General features: G+C 40.1%; 1 protein-coding gene and 1 pseudogene across 1 annotated transcript in view; one reads left to right on the forward strand and one right to left on the reverse strand.

Moving 5' to 3' along the window:
• Nucleotides 1-1,188: 1,188 nt before the first annotated feature.
• MRC1 (mannose receptor C-type 1) overlaps nucleotides 1,189-22,056 on the forward strand; it is a 90,903-nt gene continuing 70,035 nt past the window's right edge. The window contains exons 1-4 of the mRNA XM_074357972.1: nucleotides 1,189-1,478; nucleotides 13,338-13,739; nucleotides 17,063-17,236; nucleotides 21,100-21,264. Of these exons, the coding sequence (XP_074214073.1) occupies nucleotides 1,418-1,478; nucleotides 13,338-13,739; nucleotides 17,063-17,236; nucleotides 21,100-21,264 (802 nt within the window). The 5' untranslated portion in view covers nucleotides 1,189-1,417. The remainder of the gene's footprint in view (nucleotides 1,479-13,337; nucleotides 13,740-17,062; nucleotides 17,237-21,099; nucleotides 21,265-22,056) is intronic.
• LOC123612052 (U2 spliceosomal RNA) lies at nucleotides 14,272-14,441 on the reverse strand (annotated as a pseudogene).

Raw genomic sequence — 22,056 nt, forward strand, 5'->3', positions numbered from 1 at the left:
GAGAAGGACTGACTTAATGAAAAAGAAACATTTGTCTTGGGTCCTACATTTTCACCATCTTTTTCATCCTGTCAAAATAATCTTAAATTTAGAATGTTAAAAAAAAATCAGTACACCAGAAATTGATACAACATTGTAAACTGACTATATACTTCAATTTAAAAAAATCAGTAAGAGAACTGTATCATATTTCTTATTAGGAACAGAGTTTATAACATTATCACAAAGATGATAAATCTTGGAGCTTTTGACTTGAAGGTAAACTATTCATTTAAATTTTCAAAAAATACAATGTTTCCAGCAGCTTCTTTTTGACTGGCAAACATTTCCCCCACTCCAGTTGTGGGCTGGCTGGCTAGTTACTAATATCTGCTTTAAAATGTTCTGAATGCATGTTTTACTTCTGAAAAGTAACAAAATAGATGTTTAGGGTTACTAGTGTGCTTAACGAGAGGTCTGCTCCCTTTTCTCTTAAAGAAAGAATTCCATTTATCATGGAATAAGTATTCATCTTTTTGACCTAACGAGCAGATTTTCTCCTAGCAAGAGGACCTAGCGACCTTGAAGAGGATCACTACGGTTGAGGCTGGGTGGTGAGGCTTCATTGCAAATCCTGCCACTGTTTTTCTCAGTTCTCTAGAGAACTTTCTAGAGAAAGGCTTCTAGAACTTTCTCCCACCTGTTATTACTGAGATTCTTTCTTAGTTTTAGCCTCTATTTCACTCTTCTTCTAGCTGAGAAGAAAGCTCTATGTGAAGTTTCTTTTGAAGCTTTCTAAGAAAAAAAAAAGAGCCTCTAAGTTGAATACGGAGAATGAGGGGGACCTGTCTCAGCCCTTAAAATGTTTCCACCATAAAACTCTCCTTTTTAGGTCCTGCCATTTCCACCACTTTCAATGGGGGCTTGTCTGCCGAGGGTCCCCCCCAATCAGCTGCTTACCCAGAGAAAACCTCACTTTTCCAGCCCAGATGATGGCCTCCAGTTTTCCCTCCACGCAGCACCATCCGAGAAGAGCCAGGAGATCCAAGGCGGTTCCACTTCTCCCCTTCCCAGCAGGCCAGCCCTCGCTCTGGAGTCTCACCGCCACCCTCTCACCTCCCCCTTCCTCAGCCCTCTCCCACACGTGTCCCTCTGTCCCTTCCTCTGTGTCTGCTCTGCTCAGAAGTTAGCTTACAAAGCAAAGTTGTAGCTTTGAATTCCTGTTTTTCCAACCACCCTCATGTGACAGGATATCTCATTATTGGAGGTTTTCCCTAATTTCAGAAGCCCTTTAAAAGGGAGAGCTTCCTCCACCCATCTTTTCAGCAGGGCATTTCTGAGAAGGGACTAGAGGAAGGGTGAGCCTGGGACCTCATTGTCTTGGTTCTCCGGTCCTCCCTCCTTTCCATCAGTGGAAGAAAAGGATAAACTCTGGGCCATGAGGCTGTCTCTGCTGCTGGCTTTCCTTCTTCTCATTCCGGTGGCTGTGCAGCTCTTGGGTAAGTCGGCTCTGAGGTGGAAGCTTTCTGCCTTAGGGCCTGGGGCTTCCTGCACACCGTCCCTTTTAGGTCAATGTTAACGGATTCCTTTTGCCACCTGTGGTGATAAGGAGGGCTTCCCTGCACCACCAGCTCTGCGGGAAACCTCTGCCTGGTAGCCCACACAACCTGTCTTCTCCCCACTTCTCCCATCTCCCGTTGCCCCTTCCCTGCTTTATTCTTAGAGCGATTTCCTCTGTGGTTTGCGAATTTTAGTTTTCCATTTCTATCTAACCCCAGTGTTTTTGGCCAGAAGGAGGGCAGCACTGGTGTCTCTTTTCATTGCAGGTCTAGGGATGGGATTACCGGTTGCCCCGGGAAAGAGTCCACGAGAGTGTCACAACTCATCTTTTTTTCTGTGAATAAACCATTTTAGTCGTTCCTAGTTTTTCTTGCTAGAAAGCTCGTTCTTATCTAAGCTGTTCAAACTGATTTATGCCCGTTTTTTCTGTTCCTTTTTTTCTTTTTTCCTAGAGACTGGTGATTACTCATGGGGAACAGACTCGGAGCTTTTCAAATGCTCAAAGACATTGTTCTGTCTCTCTTTCAACCTGCTTGAACTTCAAAATGAGACTGCCTGTAGGAATTCTTATTCCCAGGTCTCTTTTGGGATGGGATAGACAGGATTTCAAGTTTGAAATCTTGGGTTCCTGATCCCCCTTCATTTCTCTCGAATGCAAACCCCCTCTGCACCCAGCCTATGCCCGGGGCACTCCATGCACTGTTGTGGTGGCAGAGACAGGAGCAGGGGGTGGAAGTAACAAGGGAACTCCCGACCCCCAGGAAGCCTCCCAGGGAGGGTGTCTGATCACAGAAAACATTAAGTCATCAGGAGCATTACGTAGTAGACAATACAAAAACACAAGCAAAGGCAGACTCCTTTGCACCCTGCCCCTGCCAGGAAGCTACTTAATTTCTTTGTGCTTTAGTTTTTCTGTCTATAAAATAAGGAGCATCATGTGATATCTCCCATCAGTTGTTGCAATGATTCAATGAGGGAGAATGTGTAAAATAGTTAGAACATGTTATGACTCATAGAAGTTGCTTCCTAAGCGTTAGCTATTAAAAAGAGTGACTTTCCCCCACCCCACGGTAGCAATCAATTGTGCAGTGTAAGTAGTATAAGTAAGCATTTAAAAGAGAGGTTTCCCAGGAAACAGCGCTGAGGAAGGAGTCCTGGAGCCTGAGGGGACATGTCACCTTCGTCCTCGCTGCAAAGCGCGGCTCTCAAGGAGTAAGGAGTTGCTGCTGACACGGGCCCGAGAGGAGCGCAGGGCAGGGCTCTGCATCATCCCCATCTTCGTCTTGAAAAACTGCCTTGTGTGAGAGGATTAGTATATTCTTCACGACCTCAAAGGTTAAAACTGAGACCAGTGAAAATTTTCTAAGGATGGCACTGCCTAGAAGTAAGTTCTAAAGTCGCTAAAGGTCTTCAAACTGATGCTGGATGGCAGGGCAGGTCTCTGCCCACAAGACCTAGACTCTAACCCAGCCCAGTCCATGAGGAACATAACTGGTGACATTACATGGTCACATTTAAAAAGTAAAAAGAGACAGGTGACATTGATTTTATGAATATGCTTCATTTAACCCAGTATAACCAAAATCTTATTAGTCAATATTCACCAATAGAAAACTTATTGGGATATGTTTATGTTCATCTTTTTGAAGTTTAATTTTCAAAACCCAGTGTATAGCATGTATTTTCAGCACATCTCAGTTCAGACTGGCCTTGTTTTAAGTGCACAGGAGATTCTCAAGGCTGATGGCTGTCACAACAGGCCACACGGACACAGTCCCTAATTTTCTTGAAACTGACTCTTAACGCTTTGGGGCAAAAAGTGTTTCTCACTTTGCTGAGGAATTGTTCCCTCCTTGAGACTGCAGGATGCCTTGCTCTGATGAATGTCTTCCTCTGCATGGGTACAAATACCGGAGAGGCAGGGAGGTGCTGAAGATCTGTTTACTTAAAGAATAAAAAGCAAACAAAAACACGGGTAAGGGACCCCTTTCCAGATTTTTAAAAAATTAACTTGAGAGCCTCTAATCCTTATTTTACCTTTTCTTGGCCCAAGCAACACATAAACAGAGGTGTCTGGATAAAAACAGAGCAACTACTTAGTGAGCAGTAGAATAAAGGATATACAAACTCTCTGCACCCTCTGCCTTGAATCACTACCATTAATAAAACCCACAGAAAGATCTCCCTGCTTCCTATGGTTTCTTTCCCCCTCTTCCCTGAGAGCATCCTGCATCATCAGCACCATGAGCATCCCTGTTGTACTTGGAGGTGCCCAGGAGGTCACGCATAGCATAGGGCATCACTCCCCCTTCTTATTCTCACCCTGCTGTCTTTTTAGCAGAAAAAAATTGTATTCAGCTCCAACATTTAGACCTCAGTGGGGTTATAATCACAGTAGAGATACAGTGAGAGTTGCTCAGACTTAGAGGTTTAGCTGGAAATGGGACGGTTTGCCTCACAGGCAATGGTGTGTTGGTAAACTTAGCAGTTGGTTCTCAGAAGAGAAAAAGCGCTGATCTGGCGTGTGATGTCCATGGTGTCGGATGCCCACCATGGTTGATTTCAAAGTGCCAACGTGATGTCATTGGGGGCAGAGTGGGAAGAGATGTCAGCAAGAGGCTCCCACTGGCTGGTGCGTGTAAAGAAAAAAAATAGAGTGAATTTGATTTTTAGCACAGTTCCCTGCTGCGTCCAACCTCCTCATTTTACAGATAAGGAAACTGAGGTTCTGACAGGTTAAGTGATCTTTCCAGGGTCTCACTAGTTAATGGCACAACCTGTTGGGTAGTCAGGACTCCTGCCTCCCAGTGGAGGATTATTTCTATTGTACAGAAGCAATGCATCTTTTCTCAATGGATGACTGATTTTAGTACCAATCTAAAATTTCTTCAAGAAACAGTTACCCGCTGCCCATTTCCTTACTAGTTTTAATTTTCATAAAATTTTCCTTATATTATCTCTACTTTTCTTTATTTTTAGTCTCTCATTTCTTCCTTTATGTATATGACTTATTTTGGGTACCAGATGGAAGTTGATGTTGTTGAACGAAAACAAGTTTTTGTCATCTTTTTTTTCAATTGCTCTTATATTTGTCTATCTTTCTTGTTAGTGTTCCAGACTACCTCTGATTTTTCTGTAATTCAGAGATGGGGATCTGTGGAAGTAGGGTGTTGTAGATATAAGGTAAGAGAACAATTGCTTTGCTGTGTGGCACTTCAGCTGCACACTGGACCTAATTTCTAGGTAGAATGAGTCACCATTGGTTAAATGTGAGCCTTCACGGATCCAATACGCCCAACCAGTTAAAGACAAAGACTCATATCTTCAAAGGGAGCAGGAGATCCCAGGGGTTACAGTGGTCCTGTAACCTGGCCTCTGAGACTGAATCTGGAGCAGCTCAGGGAGAGCTAGGAGGTCCCAGGAACCCCAAGAGGAGCTGGACAAAAGAAACATAGCTTCTGAAGTGGTGTGTATCTGCATGGCAGAGAGGGAGGGAGACTGGTGTCCACATGAGAACAGCAGTATCACCTTGCCGCTCGGTGACCCTCAAGCACTGTTGAATGGAAACATCGTATGGTTACATGGGTCCATAGAGGGAACTAGTGGACACTAGGTGAAGTAAAAGTAAAAGCAGAAGAGATAAGAAGGCTTGTGCCCTTTCAAAAAAAATTGAAACCAACGTGGAAGAAAGCATTCTTAAACATATTCTTCTAATTAAAAGCCAAGTTGAGGTCACAGAGCCCTTTCAGATCCTTAATCACATTACTTGCTTTCACATCCTTAACCAGATCCTTACAACAACTCCCTGGAGTGGGATGTGTAGGTGTTACTGTCCTTCTTTCACTACACGAGGAAATTGAGGCTCAGGTGTCAGCTAGCCAGGAAGGACCAGAGCTAATTCTTGACCATAGTCTTCAGGCTCTGAGGCTGAGAAGTAGACATAACTTACCATCTGGAGTGTGCTGATCAGGAAAGACATCAAACCAACAACAGCCCATCAAAGAAGGACTTGGTCGCTCCCTCTGCGTCGGTTGCTTAGACTTAGATTTTTCACTTGGAGGTGGGAAGGGAGGACGTTAACCTTGGAGTGTTTGCGATCTGCCAGATGACATGCTGAGTGCCTTCCTTAGATTATCTCATTTAGAAAGTTCACAGCAACTGTCAGAGAGCATTATCAGCCTCGTTTGACAGATGAGGATAGCGAGGCTAGAGTGGTGGATTTGACTAGGGCAGCAGCACAGCTAGTAAATGGTAGAACCAGCCTTTGACTGCAAGTTTGCTGACTCCAAAGAACACATCTCTCACCACCACATCCCCTGTCTTCTGAGGTTGGGAACTTTGGAGTCTCCATTGTCTCTGTCCTTCTGTCCATCACTTTGGGCTGCTGCAACAGTTCTCTGTTTTTTTTTGTTTCATCCTGTTCTGAACCATTTCACTTTGCCTTCACAACTGAGTTTCCCGAGTTACTGATAAGAATACACTAACATGGGCCAAGCAATTTCTATGTGTCAGGAACTGTTCTAAGTGCTTTACTTAGGTGATCTCAGTTAATTCTCACAACAACCAGCAGGGACTGTGATTTCCCCCTCATTTGTCAGATAAGGGAAAGGCAGCACAGAGTAGTTTAGAAACTTGACCAAGGTCACACAGCTCTGATTGTATCATGATCCAATTGACACGACACACAAAGTTTAATGAGTTAGTGTGGTTATGAGCGGGAGAGCGAAAAGCAGTGTAGCATCGACTTCTTACTTTTGTTTGTTTGTCTTGACCCTGGGGGAGAGGCTGGCCTTCTGAGGTTGAAGATAGAGGAGAGAAAGGGAAGATTGCTGATTAGAGCAGTGGGAGGGGATGGAATCCAGGACACAGGGAAAGGGAGCAGCAGACTGAGGGAGATCTACCCAGATGGGAGTGAATGAACCCGGGAAGGGTTCAGATATTCCTGTCTTTAGGGAGGGAGGCAGGAAGTTGGCAGAGTTCCTTCTCCCGGCCTCTCCTTCCTCCTTGAGGTCAGTCCTTGGAGTCATACTTGGGCCTCCCCAAAGAGCCAAATGCAGTGGCTTAAATTAGTAGGTCCTGTGGATATTTGATGAATGAATAAAGGATTGAAGTGGAAAATAAAATCTTTTTCCATTTTTCCTGTGTCTTTTGTTCAGTATTGCTAAACCTAATAGCGTGAGCCTTAGGCGCCTCCCTGCCTGAGTACTTGGCGCATTTTTTTGGCATTTACTAGGTGCATAATAAGTCTTTTTTTTCCCACTTAGTTTCAGTTGTTTGGAGACACATACAGGTTTTACATTCATTTACTGAGGCTAATGGACAGATTCTCAGTTTGGGTGGCCCAGGAGGCTGTCCTTTGACATTGACTTGAATGAAGTAGTTTATTTGGGAGCCAGTCCCGGGAAAGACTAACTGAGGTGTGGGGAGGTGAGACCAGAAAGGAGGATACAGGATGTGTTAAGGAGCCAGTGACCATGGTGGACAGCTGCAGCTCGGCCTGGCTGGCTGCTCTGGGCGACGATGGAGAGCAAGTGACTCAGAGTCATCCCCCACAGTGCAAGAGTTTGGGGCTTTCTGTTCACCCATGCCCATTGGTCATCAGAGAAGGGCTCCTCCTCAGGAGCCTTAGTTCTCTGCCCCTTCTGGTCTTCACAGGGTGGGAAGGGGGCTCTGATGGCCAGAAACGCTCCCCCACCCCGACCTCCAGCCTGGAGATCCAGAGATGTGATGCTGCCATTGGGAAGTGGGGCTGGCACTCACTGAAATGGCAAAAGGCAAGAACAACTAAGTGAGGTTCTGGCAGTATCTGCTACAAAATACCCATTTATTTGCCTCTTATCCAGCTTCTCTGCCTTCCAGAAGTCATTAACTTTTATGCTTTTATGTCAATATTTTGTTTATTGATGGTGGAGTCTAAAGATGTATAAGGAAATATAGTATGTGATCATTCCATTTCTCAAGTGTTGCCTTTAATAACCTAATTTTATTTGCCAATAAATTTGGAAACTTAATTATTGGCACAATGTTACAAAATCAAAACTGCTAAAATGTGCTTAAAAGAAAATTCATACCCATGTTATTGGGTATCTAGGCTTCAGCCATTTTTTTTAAAATTTTAACATTTTTTATTGATTTATAATCATTTTACAATGCTGTGTCAAATTCCAGTGTAGAGCACAATTTTTCAGTTATACATGAACATATATATATTCATTGTCACATTTTTTTTCTCTGTGAGCTACCATAAGATCTTGTGTATATTTCCCTGTGCTATACAGTATAATCTTGTTTATCTATTCTACAATTTTGAAATCCCAGTCTATCTCTTCCCACCCTCCGCCCCCTTGGCAACCACAAGTTTGCATTCTATGTCTGTGAGTCTATTTCTGTTTTGTATTTATGCTTTGTTTGTTTGTTTTGTTTTTTAGATTCCACATATGAGCGATCTCATATGGTATTTTTCTTTCTCCTTCTGGCTTACTTCACTTAGAATGACATTCTTCAGGAGCATCCATGTTGCTGCAAATGGCATTATGTTGTTGGTTTTTATGTAGGCTTCAGCCATTTTTAACCTGAGATATTGGGTTGAAACTTCTTGCTTCTTTCCTAAATGTATTTTGACCTTTGATACTTCTGCCCATGAATTGTGGGCTCCGTGTGGCAGAGAACTTCTCTCTGGTTTGTTTTTGCGTTGTCACTAATATGGTGCCTGGCACCTATTTGTTGAAAAATATATGTGAGATTAGTAAAATTGAATTAAGTTGCAAGGAGGGTCTTTTCAGTTCTGTAAATACATTTCTGATGTGTAAGTACCAACTGTCCTCATTTGTTCAGTTCTGCAATATTGCTATTACAAAAACATAATTAGTATAGATGACCCAAAATAGCAAGTTTATCCATATAAAACACTGATGTGGTTAATAGCGACAAAAAATGCCACAAGCTGCCTTTTTTGGGGGTCAAGGTCTTGAATCACTTTCCGAGGAAGAAGTATGACATTTTTAAATCAGAGGCATCACACAGAGACAGTGATAAAAGCAAAAACTACATGTTGACTAGTTGAGAAGAATAAGGTATGAATGTAGGACCATAAAGCGATGATTTTACATTTCCTTGTATTGTCTGGCAAAGGCAATGTCAAACTTGCACTGTTTCCTAATGTCAAAGATAAATAAAGGAAACAAGAATAGATAAGTTTGTATTGAAACAGAAGCCTTTCATATCCAAATACTCTTTGCATAAGTATAAACATTTATAAATTGCTCTTTGGTAAAAATAAACTTTCAAGGGAAGAAGTCATATTAAATAGACCCATCATCATTAATCAGTTATTAACTAAAACAATGTACCTGGGGTCACAGTCCGGAGATACTTCAGATTTAGTAAGTATTCTTTTATTCATTCAGCCAATATTTGTTGAGAGACTAAAAGAGAGAATACAGTACAGGACCAGGAAGACAAGACTTTCTATTCAGGGAACTTACATCCCAGCAAGGACACAGAGAAAGCATAAGTAAACACATTTTTGAAAATATATATTTGAAGTTGGTTGAGACTATTATCTAGAAAATAAAAGATTAAAGTTAGAACAGTCAGTTCATAAAGGAGTTGACTCTTGTGTTGGGACCTCAGGGAACATTCCAAGAAGAGGGAACTTGAAATGTGAAGTCACTAAAGTGAAAATGAGCTAAAAGTTTTTGAGGAAGAGAAAGGCTTTGTGGCTGTAAGGTGGTGGGTGAGAGGGAGGGTGGGATGAGGCGAGGGCAGAGAGCAGCCAGGCTGGATCGTGCCCTGTTCCGTGAGCCATGACACAGAGAATGGAGGTTCTTTTCCTGTGTGCAGTGCTACTCCTGAAGGGTTTAAACTTGGGAAGAGATGTAGTAAAAAACAAGATCTCCTCCAGCCTAGAAAACCTCTCCACAAAAGTAGAAGAAAAAGAAAATAATTTTATTATTGAAAAAGTATTCAAGTAGAGTGTGACATATACAGGCAATCTGCTATAGAGGTTACGAAAACCGAGAGACCGCTCATATAGCTGAGTGGAAGCATCCCATTACATTAGGGAGGGTTTGCAAGTTAGAGTCGGGTGATAAGTTAAGGCCATCTCATCCAGGAAACTGGGAGATCAGATGTTATCTTCTTTGATGATTCCATTTCAAAAAGAGGAAGGTCAGAGTGAGACCATGGGGGGTGGTCTGAGGCGGTGGCAGTGGAGATGGAGAGAAAAGAATGGATTAAGGTACATGTATTAGTCAGCGTTCTCCAGTGAAACAGAACTGATAAGGGGTGTGTGTGTGTGTGTGTGTGTCTACCTCTATCTCTATTTACCTATCTACCTATCACTATCTATCTGTATCTTCTATCTATCTATCTATCTATCTATCTATCTATCTATCTATCTATCTATCTATCTATCTATCTATCTATCTTTTGAGAGATATTTATTTTAAGGAATTGGTTTATGTAATTGTGGAGATTGGCCAGCCCAAAATCTGCATGGGTAAGCTGGAAGGTTGGAAACTCAGAAAAGAGTTGATATTGCAGTTCAAGTCTAACAGCAGTCCAGAGATAGAATTCCCTCGTCTTCAGGGGCTCTCAGCCTGTTTTCTCTGCAAGCCTTCAACTGATTCAATGAGGCCCACCCACAGTGTGGCGGGTAATCTGTTTACTCAAAGTCTACTGATTTAAATTTTAATCTTATCTAAAAAATCAAAAAAAGCAAAACAAAAAAAACCTTCACAGCAACATCCAAACTGGTGTTTGACCAAATATATGGGATTCGTGACCTAGGCAAATTGACACATAGAAAGAACCATTATTTTGGGGTATATTTTGGGGTAGGGCCAGCAGATTCTGCTTATATCCTAGAAGGTGAAGGAAAGCTGGGAATCTAAATGACTCCTAGGTTTTTGGCTTATGAATCTGGGTGGATGATGGTGCCATTAATGAAAAAGAGAATATTGGATGTTTGCTTATTAAATACCTTCATTTTTAGAGTAAAATTAAGATGGAACTACAGGTGAAAATTAAGTACATGAAATAAAAGTCAAGTAAGTACAAAAACCTCTGAAAGAAGGACACTACTCATGCACAAAGACTTATAAGCACCTTACCTTAAATGGCTGGTTACCAATTGCTTGGTTGACTGAATTTGGACAGTTAATAAGGGTTGACTGCTCAACAGTACAATCAAATGGCTGAAGTAGGAGGCGGAGGATAGATTTATTATTGAGATGGTATGAGCAAAACTCTGTAAAATGTGGAAAGTGAGTGTAGATAGGAAAGTAACCTGTGGAATAGCCAACACAAATTAATGTAAAGGACAATAGAACTGGGTCTACAGATATATACAGCAAAAATTTCAGAGTTTAATACTTTTGTAGATTAGAGGATTTACATTTCTGTATGGTACATTATCAGAGTAACTGTTTTTTTTATGGATATGATTTTTTAAAAATTATTTTATTTATTTTTATTGAAGTATAGTCAGTTACAATGTGTCAATTTCTGGTGTACAGGGCAATTTATGTATGTGTGTCATGCATATGTATGTATGTGTGTATATACACACACACACACACACACATATATATTCATTCATAATAGTCTCAAATATATATTCATTTTCATATTGTTTCTCATTAAAGGTTATTACAAGACATTGAATATAGTTCCCTGTGCTATCCAGAAGAAATTTTTAAAAATCTATTTTTATATATAGTTATTAACCTTTGCAAATCTCAAACTCCCAGATTTATCCCTTCCCACCCCATTTCCCCAGGTAACCATAAAATTGTTTACTTTGTCTGTGAGTCTGTTTTTGTTTTGTAGATGAGTTCATTAGTGTCCTCTTTTTTCTTTTCTTTTTTTCTTTAGATTCCACATATAAGTGATAACATATCACTTTCTCTTTCTGGCTTACTTCTCTTAGAATGATGATCTCCAAGTCCATCAATTGTTGGTGCAAATGGCATTTTATTTTCCTATTTCCTGGGTTTTACTGTGAACAAAACAAAATATTATTAAAATTTTAATTGTATTACCAATGCAAAAAGTGACTTATTTTGTCACACAAAGATCAACCTCAGGGAGGAATTCAGCTAGCTGGGAGGAGACTGGATTGACACTGCAAGTTCTGTTGACAAATGTCAACTCTAAAGATGTCAACAGAAGCAGATGTTCAGAATTCAGACTCAATCAAGACTTGATTCCAAGAAATCAAACCAGCAGAAATGAGGAACCCAGCCAAGAAGCCCAGGCAGAGGTTCAAAGTAGCACTGAATCAGGAACCCAGGCAAAATAGAGGCAAGTCTCTAACAAGTGTGGGGCAAGAATAGATACAGCAGGAGAGCATAATCTTTTGAGGCAAAGATCCATTATGATCTTAAGTTGATAGTCCAAGAACTCATCTAGAGTGTAAGTGGTGCTAACCTCACAGGGCTGTCAAGGAAATACATGGAATTTGGCTTGTGAAGGTGCTTTGTAAACAGCAAAGGACTGTATTAGTGGCACTGTGATTACTTTGATTATTGCACTAGGATGACCCGGTTAAAAATAAGGAGCTCATTTAGCTGGACCCTCGAACATCTGCAAATACTATGCCAGCTCATTTCGAAAGAGCCACTTAAGTAGAAGGAATTTAGTCAAACGTCACAAAAAGTGTTTAATTTGTACTTGTGCCACAAAAAGAAAACTGAGTCAGTTCCTTTCATTTGTCTCTTAAAAAATAGACAAAAAGGAAAAAAAAATACTTTACATGATCAAATATGAATTTAATTTTGATTTAAAGGAAAAAAATATGCTTACCAGATCCTTTTAGTCTTTATTTATTTATTTTGGCAAGAGGAAGTTGAGTTTTGCCAGCTAGCACCTACGTACTACAAGCATAAACCATTTATATATATTTATTTAAATCACCAGAACCAAATCATAAGTATAAAAAACACTGTTACTTGTAAAGTACTCTCATAAATATTACTCTAAATGATATATAAAAAAATCTTACATTTATTTAACTTTTGCTGCAAACTTCACAAATTATTATACTTTTAAATGCATTTTTGTATCTTTTTGCTATACAAAAGTTAGATTGAATATGCTAATGAAATAGCATACTAGATTAAGTTACCTATTGTTGGATGGGAAACAAAACCAAATTCTAGTTGCCCAGAACCAGGCTACCCAGAAGGCATTTAGTTCCATATTTGCTGGACATTAAATTAAGATAAAGTTTCATAAAACAAAGTTGTGTTTTTAAGTACAAAAAACCTTCCTAATGTTATTAGAATAATTGTGTACACGTTTCAACTGTCTCAAAGAAGGTAGGGGTAGTCGGACTTCAGTATTCTATTCCAGAATATACAAGTAGTTAATTTTATAAGCTTATTGTATTCATACCCAAATTTGCTTTGCTCAGATGGGTATTATTTCTTCTTCTGTTATCTATCTTTTATGTTGACTCCACTACAATTCGTGTGCATTTAAGGCAGCTGAGTCTTTTTATAAGGTTACTCTTATATGAATTAGGACATCTTGAGACTTTCCATCCGATTGCCATCAGCTGGCAGCCACGTGCTCCCCAAGAGAGGCCCCTCAACCTGGTTTCTCTCTCCAGCCCCAGGGACCCCTCCCCCACCGGAAGGAGCTGAGTTGGCTCGGGCAGAGTCTCCTTCACCTTTTTTCCCTGAGATCATTGGTCTTTAGGGAAATGGAGACATTGGGAACTCGACCTAACACACTGTCTTTGTCACATGCATGCATTTAAGCATCCTTTCTTTCTTCTTCTTCTTTTTTAACAGACACAAGGCAATTTTTAATATATAATGAAGATCACAAGCGCTGCGTGGAAGCAGTAAGTCCCAGCTCAGTCCAAACTGCAGTTTGCAACCAGGACAACGAAGCCCAGAGGTTCCGATGGGTGTCCGCATCCCAGATTATGAGTGTTGCATTTAAATTATGCTTAGGGGTGCCATCAAAAACTGATTGGGTTCCCGTCACTCTGTACGCCTGTGACTCGAAGAGTGAATTTCAGAAATGGGAGTGCAAAAATGACACGCTTTTGGGGATTGAGGGAGAAGATTTATTTTTTAACTATGGCAACAGACAAGAGAAGAATATTATGCTTTACAAGGGATCAGGTTTATGGAGCAGATGGAAGGTTTATGGAACCACAGATGACTTATGCTCTAGAGGGTATGAAGGTAAGAAGTGTGAGATTTTTTTTTTACCTTGCTATCAAATTTTTCTCATCCTCTTAGTTGAAAACTAATTTAAGAAACTAAGTTTATTCTTATTTATTCAGTACTAGAAGTATTAGCTGATTACTTTTGTGTTTGGAACTATTCTGTATTTTGTGAGAACATGACAGTGAATCAATGTGATAAATAAAAAAGTCCTGAATGATAACTTTAGCTATTAGTAATTAATAGGAAGACATTTCTTTTAACTTTTGTTAAGTTTTTTTTTTAACAACGGGTGACAATTTTTAGAAAGTAATTTTCACTGCTGTCTTTGACCTGAGGTCTTCCATTTACCATTATGTGATTGTAGTGATTAATGAATTTAGCCAAATGTTTCTTTTCCTTTGGTTTAAGTTATCCCTGAAGAAATGGTCCACAGAACAGTCTTTACCAATTCAGATTGCATAAAACAAAATGTTGACAATTTGGGTTTCTAAGTATGTCTAATTTATTTGTTACCTTATGGATATTTAAAAACTGTAATAATCAGGAAATTAGAAAAGCTGAGAAATTAGTTTGGGAATTAACATTCAGCATGTTTACTCCACTGTTTTAGAAAGTGGTAGCAACCAATGGGGCAGGAAATAATTTGATATGTCATTGGTTCCTTCAGCTCTTGAAGGTTAAATACACTTGATCTTAGCCAAAAGGCCGAGAAGCAATTTCTTGAAGGTTAAATAAAATCAGGGTATCTAGTCTTCTCTCGTCTTGGCCAAATTTCATTCTCTGGTGGCTGCCTAAAAAAAGATAAAATGAAAACAAAAAAGAACTTGAAGTCCTTTACAAAGGCTTCTTGAATCAGATGATGTTGTAACTACATTCCAGCTTTGGACACTTGGTTGCTGTAAAGGGTTATCTACAATGACCTCAAGGTCAGAGAAAGAGCTTGCCTTTTGGGACAAGGGTTTATTTGTTTCCAAAATCACTGTGTTACTGAGGCTGCAAAGAGTGGTTGAATTTAGCCCGTGGCAGCTACGCAGAGCGTGGGGGTTCAGCTCTTTGCAAGGTGATGATTTGTTGGCTTCATTTTCCTTCTGTATTGTAGAAAGAGGAGGAAAGAGTGTGAAATAAAGAAGGCTGAGAAGGAGGGCTTGGAAAGAAGTGATCCCAAGGCATTTATTGAATGTAATGTAGGTTTAGAAATTGTGTAAGAGGCAATCTAAGTAGCACAATGTTTCGGGAGAAACTTGACGGAAAATTGTAGGGCAGGACAACGGTGAACCAAACTTGACTGGGTCAAATTCTGTAGATGGGACAATGGTCCTAATTGAAGAATTCCACACAAGGAAGATTGGTGCTAAGAGATTGGCGTTCTCATCTTATTTTAAAAGACATCACTGAAGTTCTGTAGTCCCCTCCACTCCCTGCCCCCACTTTCTGTTCTTCTGTTTGCTCTGAGAAAATTATGCATAGGATTTAGGATCATGGTTCTCAAACTTTAATATGCTTAAAAATCATCTGGAGAACTTGTTAAAGATACAGATCCCAAGGTCCCCCTCTCACCTCGATTCTAAATTAGCACATTAAGGGAAGGCGCTGGGTGGTTGGATGCAGATGGATCCTCGACCACACTCTGCATACTCCCTAACTCTCCTCCAATACAAAGATATTCCTGCTAGAAGATCTAGTTCCCCAGAGTGATACTGGAATCTATTCACTGGGATATACATTAGATGCGAAGACAGTGCGAGAGGGTATATGTAGAGTCTCTGTCTCTCTAAAGAGAACGTGGGGGAGAAAACTGTCTGAGGCCAAGGATGTAATTTAGAATAATAGAATCAGATTTTGTAGACTTGGAAGGATGTGAGGGTTGTCTGGAAGTTTGGACCACAAGAAGAGTCAATTGACTGCAGTGACATGATTTGTTAGTGAAGTGGCTGGAGTGAAGGTTGGTCCCTTGGCCTCATCAGTGCTGTGTTTAATAAATCGAGTTCATCCTAAAAAGAGGCTATTTCTGATTGACATCTGTAAATAGAGCACTGACAGTTCCTTGGCTAACTTAATCCACAGTACAGCTCACCCTAATGTGGTCACATTGGGCTTTCTTGAATATACAAAGGAATAATTATTACCGAATCCACCATGTTTCTTATACAATCTACGATTTGAAAAATTAGTCCTGTAACTTAGTGAAACCAAAGCTAGAATCACATTTTAAAGCTACCAACAGCTGAGCAGTGGCAAAAAAAAAATGTAACCTTGAGGTAATTGAAAGTAAGCCTATCTTTTAAGGAGGACTGAATACGTACAGTAAATAAAGGAAAAAGAGAAAAGTTGAAGACCTTACATTTGTCGTGCCCTTAACCTATGTTGGATGCTACATGGTTTACAAACTCCAAGTCATCTAGATGGCTTTTAAGATGTCTCTTAAAAACTTTTTAAAGTCATAGAATCTATGAAACTGAATTGAGAAGAGACGTTCTTCCCTGGAACAAAATCTGAATGTTGACTCTTGGCAAGGGACAAAGTACCTCCCTGGAGAGGATGATTATCTCCAAAGGGGTGTCCCCACAAAGATAGGCTTTGAACACACTGGAGAACTTAGCTACTTGAGTGGTCTGGTTGTCAATGGAGATATGAGCTTTTCTAATCCTTTTGGTTTAAGCCAAACCATAATCAACAGCGACTCTATATTTATTTCAATTTTCCTTTCTAGGTGAACCCAGAGCTTCCCCTTTTGATATGTTTGGACTCAAGTTTTTAAAAAAGACAAATATTGATTGTAGTTGGCAACTAATGGTTTTGAGTGGCATCTTTACATGTGGATGTGGATTAGAGATTTATGTGCAAATTCCTACCCTTTCTCATGGACGTTGTTGAGGGACCCAAGTGGGGGCTGGCTTGACTGGAAGTGGTTAGAAGGGCGTTAAGTTTTGACTGTGTGTTTGGGTTACACTGTTATTAGGTTATTTTTCAGTCTAGAGATTCAATCATTCTGTGATTCCAACCAAGAGGAAGGATGGCTTTTTCTTTATTTGGAGGAAATGCAGAAGTCAGAGATGACTACTTTTGTGGCATGGGAGGAAAGAGGAAAAATCTGTGCCACAAGACAGCAGAAAGGAAGCGGTGCTTGAGTTATTCCTGAGGACAGGCTGCTGGATGTACTCAGCACAGGACTGCGGTAGAGAGAGAGAAGGGAAATAAAAAAGGAATTTCCTGCAGTGGGGGAGTACCAAGTGTGATGCGAAGTGTGAGACCCATTCTTGCGGCATCCTTCTGATTGGAAAGTCAACGTTCAGAAGGTTCACTTACATTCTAAGTGAAAGTGGATGTGTCTCTTCTAGCCATGTACACACTCCTCGGGAATGCGAACGGAGCTGCCTGCGCTTTCCCATTCAAGTTTGAAAACAAGTGGTACGCGGATTGCACAAATGCGGGGCGGCCGGACGGATGGCTATGGTGTGGAACCACTACAGATTATGATGCTGATAAGCTATTTGGATATTGTCCGTTGAAATGTAAGTAACTTTATCATCAGGAAAATGTTGACCCACTGAGTAGTGATAAGACCTTGTGTGCATCTTGGATATTTTTTCCTCAAAGTGATTTTCCACGTATTATCTCATCATACTCCCCCACAACCCTTTACAGATGTCATGGTCCCTCATTTTATAGTGGATGGAGTGGTCTCTATTGGCTAAAGGTCAGAACGCAGATCTTCTGACTCTCAGTCCTGGCTGCATCGAGTAACCTTTTAATTTACATTACTTCTTTTCTTCAAATTTCACTGCTACTGAATTTTATTTTCTAAGACTTCAGGGCAAATTACACTGAATATGATGAATACTTAATACCAGAGGTGGCCATGCCATTTCCCTCCCCTCCCCATTGATTTACCTTTATTAAACTATAAATCAAAAGTAGAATTGGAACAATGCCACAGCATAGGGTTTGATGGAGAGAGAGTGATTGGGGGGGCTCCAGAATTTTGTGTCAGTGTCATGAAAAGGGCTCCTCACTGTGAAAATAGGAGCAATGGTACTCTTCTTACATTTTATTTAATTTAAGCAGAGTATCATTTAATGTAACACAGTGTCAGTAGAAGTGCGTTATTTCTAAGCTCAAAGCGTTTGTAATGTGAAAATCGAAGTATTATTGCAGTGATGCCAAATAGGTGCCATTACATTCTTTTGATGGGAAGGGGTCAGAATGTAAGAATTCTTGGCGTTCTTTCCATGCTCAAGGGTCTATAGAGAAGCAGGGCAGCAGGTGCTGTGGCATGTGGAGGAGGGCTCCGGGTCGGGAGGCAGGGATGGGGCTGGGGAAGGCGGAGGAGGACGGGTTGTTGCTTGCCTTCCGCATCACTCCACGTGCTCCTCCTGCTGCTGCCTTCTCCTGTCTTCCTTTTCCTCCTCCTGAACTTCTTACCGCCTGGCCCCTGGCTCCTTCAGACTCCATGGATCAGAGCTCCTGTTTTCTGCTGTTATCTAGAATTCTCTCGGCTGCTGTACTCCAAGGGGCAGGTGTGGCGACAGAGCCTCATGCGGTCCAGGACGGCTGTGAGACCATCTGCATTGCTTTCCACTAATCTTCTGGGACCACACATCCATACCATCATGTTATTCCAAGAATTATTGTAAAACTGTCCAATTAACCAAAATATTTACATGTGTCAAGTTAAAGCCAGAATTCCAAGAATCATGCTTATGTATCTCTTTTGAATTGTAATCCCTAAACATCTCACTAAAATTCATTTGATTGCTTAGCCCCACAGATTATTGTAATTCCTCTGTTCTGGGGGAAACACCCACGAAAACACACTGGGCTTCCCATGTAGACAGCGGTATTGCTCTCCCATTCTGGGGTGGGGTAAATGTATTTCCCTTTTATAACAACCTTTAGAGGTTTGATTCCCATGAAAGGTCTATAGATGTGAAAGGTTTATAGGTTACTAGATATCTGACCTCTGTGTTTTTTTGCTGGAAGACAAGACAAAATTGAGCTTCCCCCCACCTCTAAGATAAAGGAATATTTCTTGTTCAGTGATTGAGGAGTATCTTTCTCCTTGACTTCATACGAATGGTATTTTCTGAATGTGTTATCATGGAGTTTCTTGGAGCTACATATCTCATGGGTCCCGTGATAACATCTGCCCTTACATGGTGTTGACAGAGGCATTGTTGGTCACATGTATGATGTAACGAATTATTCACTGGAGGCTGAGTGGCCCATCACTAATCCTAAAAAAATTCCCTACCTTGGATAGATGTGTGTTGGAGGAATAAATTATATTCTAGAATAAGCTTTCAGTCTTGCTTGTTACTTCCAAATTGTGTTTTCCAGAGAAATTTATATATTTTGATTTTTTTAAAATATAAAATGAAATAATTGTAAAAACTGGGGGAAAAAAACCTGTTTGATTTCAATATGCATTAAAATTTTTAAGCACATTTTATACATGCCATACCTTTCTTAAAGGGCTTTGCAATTTCCCCAAGTGTTTCATTGTCTTTGCTTTGTGTTCCTTTCAAAAGAACATTTTATTTTATATTCACCTTAAACTGGCAGGTTCAATACAGGAAGATGAGGTCCCAGATGCTGACCTGGTGACACTAAATATTTGCTCTTCATTGTCCTTTGCATTGTTTATTGTAATGTTTTCCTTCTATTTAGACATTTATTTTCGACTATCAGGAGAACAGGAAAAGGAAAAAGACCCCTTTCTCTCAATTCTCCATAGTTTGCGATTTTAGCTTTCAGTGTCAGGTGTGCTGCTTTGTCGTGGGAATTGCAACAATCTGGGGAGATGTAGACTCAGCAAACCAATGCATTTATTGAAAAATAGGTTTGAATTCCCTCATTTAAAGAGCAAAATATACTTTCCTATAAATGAAGGGTCCTATTGCATTTCTTTCTTTAGTCATTTATATCCCTTTCCTTCAATCCTGGATGAAAAGAAATCACCCTCGCCCCTTTTTCCACCTGCCTCACATTTTCTACCATATTACAAGCAAAACCTCCAAATTTCTAAAAATATTTATTTAAAACATCTCCATGTTCAAATAAACCTCCAGCCAGTCTCACCTGAATGATCTCGCTTCCATGGAAAAGAATCCATTTGGATATTAAGTAAGGTCTCAGGTTATGGTAATTTAAATTTAACATTACTAACCCAAATTTATTTTTTATAGAAATGTATAATGATTTTATAGTTAAAATATCTCAGAAATTTCTATGCTGTTGCCTGAGTGAAGATTTGACATATTTTTCTTCCTCTTTGGTGTTTCATAGACCACAAGTTTCATATCATAGTATGTGGTATGTGTAGGAAAAGGTCACTTGTCAGATACAAAGAATCACAATTATATGCAATTATAGAATGTAGGTTGTGTACGGGAAACTGTTCCATTTCTTAGCAAGTAGAATACTTCTCAAAATTTGAGAAGTTATGTAACTTCTCTCTTCCTTACAAATAAATAGGGTTATGACTTCATGTGACTTGTTAAGTGGAATTTTATATTATTTAAAAAGACAAAAGAGAAAATTTTATAACATGAAGCACACAAAAATATTTCATTTGTTAATTGATTTTCCAGACATCTTGTATGTCAAATGCTGTCAATAATATTTATCAAGCTATATTATTGATCTTTCATAGAGCACAGCCTAGTTTATAGAGTATATTGGAAATCATAAAATAGCAAAGAAAAAACTAAGCTAAAAGAGTTTTTTTTTCACTCTGAAGGAAGAAAAACTAACAATCAACATCTATTATTGCCAGGAGTTACTATATTTAATATATTCTAGAGATGAGAGAATGAGACTCCAGAAGTTAGCAGTTTAACTCAGGTCAAATCAAGAGTGAGTGACAGCGCCTGGAGGTGCTGGATTCCGTGGAATCCATGACCTTCCCCTCTAATGTCTGTGTCTTTGATCTAAAAAGACCAGACTAGAATGTTCAGGCCAAATACTCCTTGCTGAGAGAAGACATATTTATTTTCTCTTCTCCTTTTATCTTTTTTTCCTAGGTGAAGGCAGTCAGGCTGGTACCTCTAAGCCCTTGTATTTGCCTCACTTCCCAAGTCATCTGATCTCAAAAGTTCTAATGGAAAAATAGAGTGTTTTCCTTCCTTTCTTTAGGCACATGAAACAGACTGAACATGGTCGATCTTTTGAAAACTCCCCATCTTTATCTCAGAAGTGAGGAAAATCTCATAGTCACTCGAAAACTAAGTAAAAGAAAGAAAAAACAGAAAAGAACTATAATACTTTAGGCACTAAATAATGCTTTTAAATAATACCAAGATTGTTTAAAAAATATTGTTCCCTGAAAGTCTTTTCCGTGCATAATGCAGCCAATTCCTTTGGACTTCTTTTACAGTTGAGGGCAGCGAAAGCTTATGGACTAAAGATCCACTGACCAGCATCTCCTACCAGATAAATTCCAAGTCTGCTTTAACTTGGCACCAGGCGAGGAAGAGCTGCCAACAGCAGAATGCTGAACTCTTGAGCATCACAGAGATACACGAGCAAACATACCTGACAGGTAATGATGTGAAAAGAAAACAAAATTGTGAGTGGGGTCATGATTATTTTATTTCTAGAGAGTTTAAAGCAGAAAGCACGAGTAAATATGGACATCATGATAGTCAGTCCTGAACAGATGGTGCTGAGGGTGTGACAAATTTGCACCCTGAAAAAGACACTCGGGATGGCAAATAGATGTCATCTCATGAGCCAACTTTCTTCTATCAGTTGTGACAGACTCCAGGACCTGGGCTGAGAAAGATTCTGAGGATTAATCTCAGCTCAGAGTAGAAGATGCCACGATGAATTAGTGATGCCGTTCTGGGACACAAGGCATGGGTACCATGCTGGTCAAGAAGGCTAGTTCTAACCTGAGGTCCCAGGTTTCCCATTAGCATCAGAGAATTTAATATGATTCAATGAAATGCTGCCACCACAAGCAAGAACAAGTAAAGAGCTGTCTTTGTTGTCTCCTGTCTCTTCAACTCCAGACTCTATGGGTGCTCAGGTCTTACTGATTCTCTTTCTGCAGTGTTTGTTTGTTTAAGCATTTGTTCTTATAAGATTGTGAAGATTAAAAGAGCTAATGTTTTGCTTGAGATCAGTTTTAGCTTCTGAAATCCACACTTGGGGACCAGGGAGATTAGGACCAGAAATGAATGTGGGAGAACGAGCACCCCCTCTTCCCCAGAACCCCCTCCCCTCCAGTTCACCCTGACACTGCTGCTAGCTTAACACAGCTCTGGTCCAATGGCCACCGTGTTCAAAATGCCCATAGTGGCTTCTCATTTCGTATCAAATAATTAGCGAC

Source organism: Camelus bactrianus, chromosome 35 (assembly GCF_048773025.1).
Source record: "Camelus bactrianus isolate YW-2024 breed Bactrian camel chromosome 35, ASM4877302v1, whole genome shotgun sequence".
NCBI lineage: Eukaryota > Metazoa > Chordata > Mammalia > Artiodactyla > Camelidae > Camelus > Camelus bactrianus.